Here is an 11,429-nt window from a genome sequence, read left to right as displayed (position 1 = left end):
TTATATTTGATTTCCAAAACACTATCTTATGCGAATAGGCAACCAACCCCCCTAATCATTGGGATGGATCTTCATAATCCAAAAGGATAGGTGGAGCACTACAAAAGGTAACTGTTGGTCAAACACCAGTCCGGAAAGGTCTAAACAGCATCCATGACGTCACAGTAGCAGAAGAGGTAAACATTTGCCGTTGCCGATTGAATGTCTTACTTGAAGACCGCACCCCGTCCATACAGAAGAGGTAAACAGTTGCCGATTGAATGTCGTGCTTGAAGGCAACACCCGGCCATACCATAGGATATATACTTCCTCTTTATAAGTCGAGCTTCTATTCAGCTTATAACCAAATTTCTCTGGCGCAATACCTCCAAAATGGTTGAGTTCACGAATCTGAATATTTCTAATAAAAAATCAGCTTTCTATAATGAATAAAAACACAGCCATCTTAAACGCTAGTAGGTCCCTTAAGAAACCATGCTCTCAAAAAAGTTTAAGCTTTTTATCGTGGAAGTTTTTTTTTTCTTTAATTTAACCCTTTTTTAATTCATTCCTTGACTTAATACCCTAACACACAGGTTTGCATATGCCAGCAAATAAACCCCAAGAAAATCCATTTAAAAATTCATCAAATTCCTGTCACTTTCAATAAAAACGGTTAGATGGAAGGATACCTTGGCGTATGCAAGGACAATGTCTTTATCAGGCAGCTTCAATGCCTAGCACAAATGAACAACATCCGGCACACGCCTCTCAATATGTGACTGAAAGACTAGAAAATCCTTGACTTGCTTCAAGAAATTCATGAAAAAAAGAAAATATGAAAAATATTCAATAATTATTATAATACAATGAACATAAATCAATGTCAGAAAGCAGCATATGGGGTGCGAGCGACTGTGTATGTGTCGGTGTGGAAGAAAGCGCGTATGCTGGTGTGTGTGTGTGTGTGAGATTGAGCCTGCTGTAAATGTTTGTGTATGCATGTATGTGACAGATACTGTAAGTGAAGGTATGGAAGGTTTTTTATGATGACGATGATGATGATGGCAAGCATCCCAATCAGTGCTATGACAGCAGCATCACTGTATAGTTGTCCTTATGGCTGTTTATGTTTGTATACACGGCTGAGTGGCAATAACCTAAACATGTGTTGTTTCGTTTTTTGTTTTTTTTTTTTTTTTCTTTAAATCGATACGGCCCATTTGATGATTCGTTTCCAGTCATTTTAGTGCTGCTACGTGTTTGTTTTACACCAAAGATTTAAACAAATGAAGTAATCAACAAAATCTCCGCCTACCGATTTTTGCTCAGGGTCCTCTGCCGTTGTTGCCAGCAATGGATGACACTTGGCAGAATGTTATGTGGATGTGTAGTAACCTGTTACAGCCTTTGGATTTTTCCTTTATGTTTTTTTTTTTTTGATTATGCTCCCCTTGTTTGTGCTGACACCTTAAGTTATGCTCATGGTAGACGAAAAAGGTTACATATCTGCAAAATGAGAGAAAGAGAGAGAGAGAGAGAGAGGGAGAAAGAAGAAAATTAAGTTATTAACTAAGGCAAAGAGAAATAGATTATCAATGGCATTTCTAAAACTTATTTTTTAATAATTCAGTAAAAAAAAATATCCTATACATATATATGGTTGCCCAAAAAGTAATTGCGGATTTTTTAAAAGAAAGTAAATGCATTTTAATAAAACTTAGAATGAACTTTAATCAAATATACTTTTTTTACACTTTTTTTCAAAAGCAAGCTAAAAGTAACAGCTGATAACTGACAGAAGAAGAATGACAATTACAGAGTCACAAACTGTGAAAAAATTTGTCAACGCCGACTATATGAAAAATCCGCAATTACTTTTTGGGCAACCCAATAAAATTTAATTTGTGTTTGTTTGTCGGTTTTTTTGTTTGTTCCGCATAGACTCAAAAACGGCTTAACCGATTACCTGAAATTTTCACAGATTATGTAGGTTGATCTGGAAAAAAACATCGACTATATAATTTTTGATATCGGGAGGGAGGCGGACCCTCCCCCTTACCCAAAAGTACTAGCCAAAAATAAAAGTGGACCAATCGGGACAATATGGACTTCAAATGAAAGGTATTCAAGAGTAGAGTACGAATTTTATAGTAAAAGTTGGGTTCAAGTACCTGGAGGGCCGTCCCAGCCCCAAAACCTCTTAAAATAGGTGTACTTGACGATCACGACAATATGGGACTCAAATGAAAGGTATTCGGGAGAAGATTGCGAATATGGTCAGGAAGAAGAAATATGCTTTATAATTTGTTGATATCGAAAGGGGGCGCTCCTCCCCTTACCGCAAATATATCACCCAAAATCACAAGTGTACCGATAAAATCAGTATGGATATCAAATGAAAGGTATTGAAGAGTAGAATACGAATATGATATTCAAAATTGGGTCCAAGTACCCAGGAAGTCGCCCTAACCCCAAAATATCTAAAAACCGACAAATTGGTCGTCCATATCCATATGGGACTTAAATGAGAGGTATTCGGGAGTAGATTACGAATCTGGCATACAAAATCAGATCGAAGATTAGGGGGTCACCCCCCAAAAAATCGGAAAATGGGCATATGACCCATCATGACGATATGGGACTCGGTTTGTTTGTTTCTTCCGTAGAATCAAAAAAAAGGAAACATAGGCTACATAATTTTTAGATATCGGATGATGGTTGATCCTCCCTTACACCAAAAACGCCACCCAAATTCAAAAGATGATTGATGGACACAATATGGGTATCAAATGAAAGGGTATGGATGAGGGTATCAAGAAAATGAAAATCATATTCAATTTCGGGTCCAAGTACCCAGCGGGTCGCCCCAACCCAAAAAATCCTCTAAACAGAAATATTCGACGTTCCTATCAATATGGGACTCAAATTAAATGTATCCGGCAGTATATTACAAGTATGCCAAAAAAAACTTAATAGGAGGTCGCCTCACCCCCAAATACCTACAATGGCATATCAGCCGACAAGGCTATATAGGATGCAAATGAAAGATATTTGGGAGTAGATTAAAAATATGACATTAAAATTTGAGTTCAAGTCAAGGTGGCTATTTTCCTCCTAAAAATGCGTAGAATAGATTAATTTGACCCATTATGGAAATATGTGTATTTGAGAGTATTTGGGGTGGATATTTATCGATTTTCGGGAAATTTATATTCCCTTTCGGGACAAAAACCCTGGGGTCCACCCCACCTTCAAACACAACTTATTTACCGATCACGACATTATGGGACTCATACGAAATGGGACTCATGAAAGTAGAGCGCGAATCTACTTGAGAGTATTTGGGGTGGATATTTATCGATTTTCGGGAAATTTATATTCCCTTTCGGGACAAAAACCCTGGGGTCCACCCCACCTTCAAACACAACTTATTTACCGATCACGACATTATGGGACTCATACGAAATGGGACTCATGAAAGTAGAGCGCGAATCTTATATTTACTGTGATGGCCAAGTGACCGCCTCCGAAATACCCCCTAAACTCGAAATATTTACCAATGCAGTTATAAGGGGCTCAAAAGAAAGACATTGGGAGTAGAGTAAAAGTTTTGCCCAGGAACCGAGCGGGGGCAAACTATTCATACATCAATGAGTACTTTCCGATTCAAGTTGAGTTTATCAACGATAAGGGACCTTTTCAATAGCCAAGTCCGTACGGTATGCCGCAGTGCGACATCTCTTTGGGGAGAATTTTGTACATAACCGATCGATCTATATGGCAGCTATATTCAAATCTGGAACGATCTGGGTCAAATTGACGAAGGATGTCGAAGGGCCTAACCCAACTCACTGTCCTAAATTTCAGCAAAATCGGATAAGGAATGCGTTTTTTATGCGCCCAAGACCATAAATGGAGAGATCAGTCTATATGGCAGCTATATCCAAATCTGAACCGATCTAAGCCATATTGACGGAGGATGTCGAATGGCCAAACACAACTCACTGTCCCAAATTTCAGCAAAATCGAATAATAAATGTGGCTTTTATGGGCCTAAGACCCTAAATCGGCGGATCGGTTTCTATGGGGGCTATATAAAGATATAGTCCTATATAGCCCAGCTTCGAACTTATCCTGCTCATGGACAAAAAAAGGAATCTGTAGAAATTTTCAGCTCAATATCTCTATTTTTAAAGACTGTAGCGTGATTTCCACAAACAGACGGACGGACATGGCTAGATAGTCTTAGATTTTTACGCTGATCAAGAATATATATATAGCCGGACCGGGCCCGCTCCGCTGCTCCTTCTTTAACTCTCTAATATCTTTTTATGGTGGGCTCACTTCGCCCTGAATGCGGATATCGAATTCTTGCCATTGTAGCCTATGACGCTGAACGCGTTCGAATCCTGGCGAGAACATCGGACGGTGTTTATCCCTTTTAATGTTGGCGACATTTGCGAGGTACAATGCCATGCATGGTCATTTAAAAAATTGTCCCCCAAAGAGGTGTCGCACTGCGGACTCCGTTCGGACTCGGCTATGTAAAGAGGTCCCTTATCATTGAGTTTAAACTTGAATCGGATAGCACTCATTGATGTGTCAGAATTTTGCCCGTTCTCGATTCCTGGTGGTAATTTCCTTCTTAGGGTAATGTTCTCATTAGAAGAGGGATGACACCTCAGACATTTCTACTCAAATATGGATATCAAATTCGTGCTGTACTTCCTAATCCCTTTAATTTGAGCCCCATATTGCCATGGCCGGTAAATATGAATCGTTTGGAGGGTGTTTTGGAGCTGGGGCGGCCACTGGCACTTTGCAATGAAAATAGATATCAAATTCGTTCTTACTTCCCAACTGAAATGAAGTTCAGTTTAGGGGGTGCTTGAGGGCGTACCCCAAAACACAAAACACTCTCAAATACCTTTCATTTGAGTCCCATATTGTCATAATGGGTCAAATAACCCATTTGACCTATTTTTAGTAGGAAAAGCGCCACTTTGACTGATCGCAAATTTAAATGTCATATTCGTAATCTACTCCAAATACCATTCATTTGAGTCCCATATAGCCATGGTGGGCTTATATGCCCATTTGGGGGTATTTGGGGGTGAACGACCTCCCATTACTTGGACCTAATGTTTTATGCCATATTTGTAATCTACTGCTAATATTTTTCATTGAAGTCCCATATTGACATGAACATCGAATATATCTGTTTGAGGAGTTTTTGGGGTTGGGTGGCCCGCTGGGTACTTGGACCCTAATCTTAATACCATTTTCGTTTTCTGTTCTCCAATACCTTTCATTTGATACCCTTATTGTGACCATCGGACCACTTCCGGATATGGTTGGCGTTTTTGGGGTAGGGGGAGGGTCCGCCTCCACCCGATATCTAAAAATTATATAGCCAATGGTTCCTTGCAGACCAAACTACACAATCTATGAAAATGTTAAGTAATCGGTTCAGCCAAGTATCATATAGTCATAATGGGTCTAATGGCGTTTTTGAGGGGTGGCGTGACCCCCTATACTTTGATCTGATTTTTTATGCCAAATTCGAAATCTACTCCCAAATACCTTTCATTTGAGCCCCACATTGAAATGAAAGTCCAATATGTCTGTTTGGGGCAGTTTTGGGGTTGGGGCGGCCCGATAGGTACTTAGACTCAAATTTTAATACCATATTCGTATTCTTCGCTCCAATACCTTTCATTTGATACCTATATTGTTCAGATCGGTCCACTTTTGATTTTGGGTTGTGTTTTTGGCATAAGGGGGAGGGTCCGTCCCCCTTTCGATACCGAAAAATTATATAGCCCATGTTTCCTTCTAGACCAACCTACACAATACGCGAAAATTTTGAGAAAATCGGTTCTGCCGTTTTTCAATCTATACGGAACAAACAAATCAAGACCCATATATCCGTGATTGGCTAATGTGGCAATTTTGGGCGTTTTTGTGGGGGTGGGTTGACTCTCTATACTTCCACATGAATTTGTATACCAGATTTGTTATCTACTCCCGCATACTTTTCATTTGAATCCCATATTGTACCGATCGGCCCACTTTAATTTTTGGCTAGTACTTTTGATGTAAGGGGGAGAGTCCGCCCCCTCCCGATATCAAAAAATTATATAGCCTATATTTCCTTCCAGACCAACCAAGACAAACAAACACAAATTGATTTTTATATAAAAAATGGGGTCGGAAATGGATATTTCGACGCAATAACGAAATCACTATACCCCCATCCAATGGTGGTGGGTATAAAAATCATTCAAATTCAATCACCCTTTGCCACTACATAACACCAAAAATCTCCCACTGATTGAATGCTCATTGAGGCATTAAAGGAAATACACTCAGGCTTCAATTTTCCTGCTTACAAGAGTATATGTGAAATCTCCAATTTAACTAAACGGTATGAGTTTTCACCTACCTTCTGTGTCGAAGAATGGAGAAAAACAGGAAAGCGAAAAAAAAACATCAAAATCAACGCCTGGCATCTTTCAAAGGCGCCGTCTTGCTCAACATGGAATAGTTGTTTTCGGCATCAGTCATCTTCTGCTGGTTATGGTACAAGCTGCAGGATTCGTGGCTACGCTTGATGCTGCTCCTAGTGGTTCTTCTCCGGCTGCTGCTGCTGCTGTTCCTGCTACTACATAATGACGATTTGCTTGCTTGGCGGTGGATAATGTGAGGATTTGTTAGGACTAATGATAAGCACAGACTGTGGATACAATTTCATTTGATGACTCGTTCCAATATCTGTTGGTACAAATACACATGGTGTAAAAGAAAGGAGGAGCATTACCAGCCATGAAATTCAATGAACACCCTAGGGGCTATGTCTTTTTCAAAATTGGGTTTTTATTGGAGCGAAAAATTGCTAACGTCAGTTACGTGAAGTAGGTGCAAATCTAAGCAAATCCCCCAGTCAATTATTAGCATGAATGTTTAACTGGCATATGCAGAAAAATACAAATGCCCTTTCTCAATTTAAAAATCAATAAAGACGCAAATGGTTGTAATTTTGATTTATATGGGGATATAAAAATCAATATAAAATGTATTGAAATTGATTCTAGGAAATTTCCAGACTTTTGAAGCTCAAATAGAAAAGCTCAAACAAAAATAAGTAAAAAGGCATTAAGTTTGGCAGGGCTGAACTTTGAATACCAACCACCTGGGGTTTATATGTAAACCACCTTTCATCATAAACTGGTGAGCAATGCATCATTTACAACGAAATTCGGCACAGACATTGAGTGATCTCATAAATACAAGTCACTGTTCAACTTAGATTCAAAATTGGTATTTTTGGTAGCTAAATTAAAATAAAGGCCGATCTGAACCATATAGAACACGGATGTCGAAAAGCCTAACATAACTCACTGTCTCCAATTTCAGCTAAATCGGATAATAAATGCACTTTTATGGGGCGAAAAACCTTAAATCAACAGCTTGGTCAGTATGGCCGCAATACCCAAATTTGGACCGATCCGAACCAAATTGACGAAAAGTGTCGAAGGGCCTAACACAACTCACTGTCACAAGTTTCAGCGAAATCGGATAATAAGTGTGGCTTTTATGGACCTAAAAGCCTAAATCGGAGAATCGGTCTATATGGCAACCATATTCAAAACTGGACCGATCTGAGTCAAATTGACGAAGGGTGTCGAAGTGCCTATAACAACTCACCGTCATAAATTTCAGCGAAATCGAATAATAAATGTGGCTTTTACGAGCCTAAGACTTTAAATCGTCGAATCAGTCTATAAGGGGGCTATATTAAGATAAAGTCCAATATAGCTCATTTTCGAACTTAAACTGCCTATGGTCCTGATTAGTCCCATTGTGGAAATAGGTTACTTCATTACACCATACACCATTACTGTGGCACTTAGTGCATTTATTTGCAACACCCAGAAAGAAGAGAGAAAGACCCATTGATAAGTATACCGATCGACTCAGAATCACTTTCTGATTCCATTCGATTTAGCTATGTTCGTCTATCTGTCCATCTGTCCGTCTGTCTGTCGGTATATCTGTCCGTCTGTCTGCCCGTCTGTCTGCCCGTCTGTCTGCCATCTGTCTGTCCATCTGTCTGTTCGTCTGTCTGCTCGTTTGTCTGTTCCCCTATCTGTCTGCCTATCTGTCCGTCTGTCTGTCTGTCCGTCTGTCTGTCCATCTGTCTGTCCATCTGTCTGTCTGTCCGTCTGTCTGTCTGTCTGTCTGTCTGTCCGTCTGTCTGTCTGTCTGTCCGTCTGTCTGTCCGTCTTTCCGTCTGTCTGTCTGTCTGTCTGTCTGTCTGTCTGTCTGTCTGTCTGTCTGTCTGTCTGTCTGTCTGTCTGTCTGTCTGTCTGTCTGTCTGTCTGTCTGTCTGTCTGTCTGTCTGTCTGTCTGTCTGTCTGTCTATCTGTCTGTCTGTCTGTCTGTCTGTCTGTCTGTCTGTCTGTCTGTATGTCTGTCTGTCTGTCTGTCTGTCTGTCTGTCTGTCTGTCTGTCTGTCTGTCTGTCTGTCTGTCTGTCTGTCTGTCTGTCTGTCTGTCTGTCTGTCTGTCTGTCTGTCTGTCTGTCTGTCTGTCTGTCTGTCTGTCTGTCTGTCTGTCTGTCTGTCTGTCTGTCTGTCTGTCTGTCTGTCTGTCTGTCTGTCTGTCTGTCTGTCTGTCTGTCTGTCTGTCTGTCTGTCCGTCTATGTGTCCATCTGTCCGTCTATGTGTCCGTCTGTCTGTTCGTCTGTCTGCTCGTTTGTCTGTTCGTTTATCTGTCCGTCTATCTGTCCGTCTGTCCGTCCGAATGTCTGTCCGTCTATCTGTCCGTCTGTCCATGATAATTTTTGAACAAATTAAAGGTCGCTCTTTTCATCCGATCGTCTTCAAATTTGGTACAGGCATGTTTCTCGTAATTTGGCATGGGGGATTTTCTTATGACTCTCGACATTACTGGTGAATTTCATAAAAATCGGTTCAGATTTAGATATAGCTGCCTTATATGTATATCGACCGATTTTAACTCCTAGAGCCACTGCAAGCGCATTTATTGGCCAATCTTCCCAAAATTTTATCCAACCTTTTCCTCGGCAGTGTCCACCCCACCCCTCAAACACGACATATTTACGGATCATATGCCTGTTTACGTAGAAGATGAAGGTGGGTCGATTTGACGGACCAAGTTTTTTCAATAAAACTATTTCGATGTCTGACAAGGTCAAATACTGAGGAGTGATCATAGATAGGAAACTTAATTGGAAGTGTCACATTCAGGAGCGTACAGAGAAGGCTCACAGATGCTGGGCACATTTCAGACTGCTTGGACTGACGGAACCCTAGCACTGCCATTTGGAAGATCATGTTACACGGATGGATCAAAGCAAGAGGATTGCGTGGGCCTGGCGGTCTACATTGAGAACCCTGAGACTGAGATCTGTTTTAGACTGCTTGACCATAATAGGTCGAGTGCGAGGCACTGATGTCAGCGGCACAGTCTTGGATTAACTGAACCCTAGTATTGCCATCTGGAAGATCATGTTACACGGATGGTTCAAAGCTTGAGAACAGAGTGGGCCTGGGAGTCTTCAATGAGAATCCAGGGATTGAGATCTGTTTTAGACTGTCTGCCCATAATAAGGTCCTGCAGAAGGAGATCCGGGCGATCACTGAATGCGTGAGATGGTATGGTGCTAACGCGAGGACGTCGAGTGTGAATATCTTTACGGAGAGTAAAATGGCAATAAGGGCAGTAAAAATCAGGACTGTAGGGTCACAGGAACTTATTTGAAGTGTAATCCTAATCTAGACCTGAAGAGGTCTATCGCTTTTCTGTAACTGGCTAGAACAAAAGTCTCAGTCACTGTGTCTGACTTGATGGGTCACTGTTTCATCAGTAAACATGCAGATAGACTAAAGGTTGCCAGTAGCGACTTTTGCGAAAGCTGTGAGGACATCGAAGAAGAAGAGACTATAGAATACCTTCTATGTGTGTGTCCCGCACTGGCCGTCAGAGAATCCCTCAGATTTAGCGGATGTGAACATTCGCAAGTTGTTGGGCTTTTTAAAGCCATCTGGATGGTTCAACGGTAGGAAATACAAGGCATCTTCCTTCTTCTGTTGACCTACTAACCTAACGCCTTCTCTGAGGACGACCCAATCCGCATCGTTTAGGTGTCGGGCCATAACGGAGTAAAGGGGAATAAAAGGGCAGACGATTTGGCAGTGAATGTTTCAAATCGGTACATAACCTGATATAGCTGCCATATAAACCGATCGGGGCCTTGAATTTTTGAACCTTTAGAGGGCGCAATTTCCATATGATTTGGCTGAAAATTGGCATGACGTGTTTTGTTACGATTTCCAATAACTGTGGTAAGTATGGTTCAAATCGATGACCTATGTCCTTCAACATACGTGTCAAATATGGTCTGAATCAGTCTATTGTCTGATACAAACTGATCTTCCTATTTTACTTCTTGAGGCCCTAATGGGGGAATTCTTATTCGAATTGGGTGAAATTTTACACAATGACTTCCAATGGTATCCAAAACTCAAATCGATTATGATCTGAATCGGACCATCACTTGATATAGCTCCAATAGCATAACATCTCTTATCTTTTATCCTTTGTTTACCTAAAAAAAGATACCGGATAAAGAAATCGACAAATGCGATCCATGGTGGAGGGTATATAAGATTCGACCCGGGCGAACGCTTTTACTTGTTTTTGTCAAAATAACTCATTGGCCTAAGCTGGACGCAAAGAAATGAAATTCTCTCTAGAAACCGAATGTCTAAGAAATTTTAATCTAAAAACAAAATTTCCATGAAATTTTTTTTAAAGGCAAAATTTTCAAGAAATTTTCTTTTAAAACAACATTTCCAATAAAAAATTTAAATTTTTCTCCGACTTTTTTTAGAAAATTGGAAAATTTTCAAAATCTCTATCAATTATAAAATGATTAAAAAAAAAATTTAAGGATTTCATATCTCAAGTCATCATGCTTTTTCCGCTTTGTCATTTCCTGTTTGCAGCCTTTTATATCTTTATATCTAGCTATCAACGTAACCATTATCATATGCTAATGTTGATGTGCATTAATATAAACGTACTTTAGAAAAGTAATCTATCGTTTTTTAGTCGTTGCTGTTTAATATGTTAATAGAGCACTTAAATCAAATGTGAGTCACAGCAAACCCATGCACAAACAAAATCACGCTCACATAAATGTACATAAAGAATTGGGTATAAAGGGATCAAATAAGCCTAAGTGTAGAGAAAAGGCTGTGAGAATAAAAGAGAGCTTAGCCATTGAAGCAAACAAAACAAGTAAAAATGTGGTAAGTTGGGCACCCTACCTAAAACCTCACCCATTTGGATGGGTTTTGGAGTAGGGCGTCTCCCTACCCCAATGTTCTATTCCAATTTTGTGTATTTGGGTTATCATA

General features: G+C 40.1%; 1 protein-coding gene across 2 annotated transcripts in view; it reads right to left on the bottom strand.

Annotated features, from left to right (window-relative positions):
• Window positions 1-1,412: 1,412 nt before the first annotated feature.
• LOC106089206 (hemicentin-2) overlaps window positions 1,413-11,429 on the bottom strand; it is a 61,992-nt gene continuing 51,975 nt past the window's right edge. The window contains exons 5-6 of one of the 2 annotated variants that reach the window (XR_001221570.2): window positions 6,428-6,756; window positions 1,413-1,488 (exon numbers count right to left, since the gene is read on the bottom strand). Coding sequence is in view for 1 of the 2 variants with exons in the window: in XM_013255002.2 (XP_013110456.1) it covers window positions 1,462-1,488 (27 nt within the window). In the remaining variant the exon portion in view is untranslated. The remainder of the gene's footprint in view (window positions 1,489-6,427; window positions 6,757-11,429) is intronic. The other variant, XM_013255002.2, reaches the window with a different exon arrangement.

This window comes from Stomoxys calcitrans, chromosome 2 (assembly GCF_963082655.1).
Source record: "Stomoxys calcitrans chromosome 2, idStoCalc2.1, whole genome shotgun sequence".
NCBI lineage: Eukaryota > Metazoa > Arthropoda > Insecta > Diptera > Muscidae > Stomoxys > Stomoxys calcitrans.
Note: the sequence above shows the minus strand (reverse complement) of the source record. Positions and strands in the feature narration are given on the sequence as shown.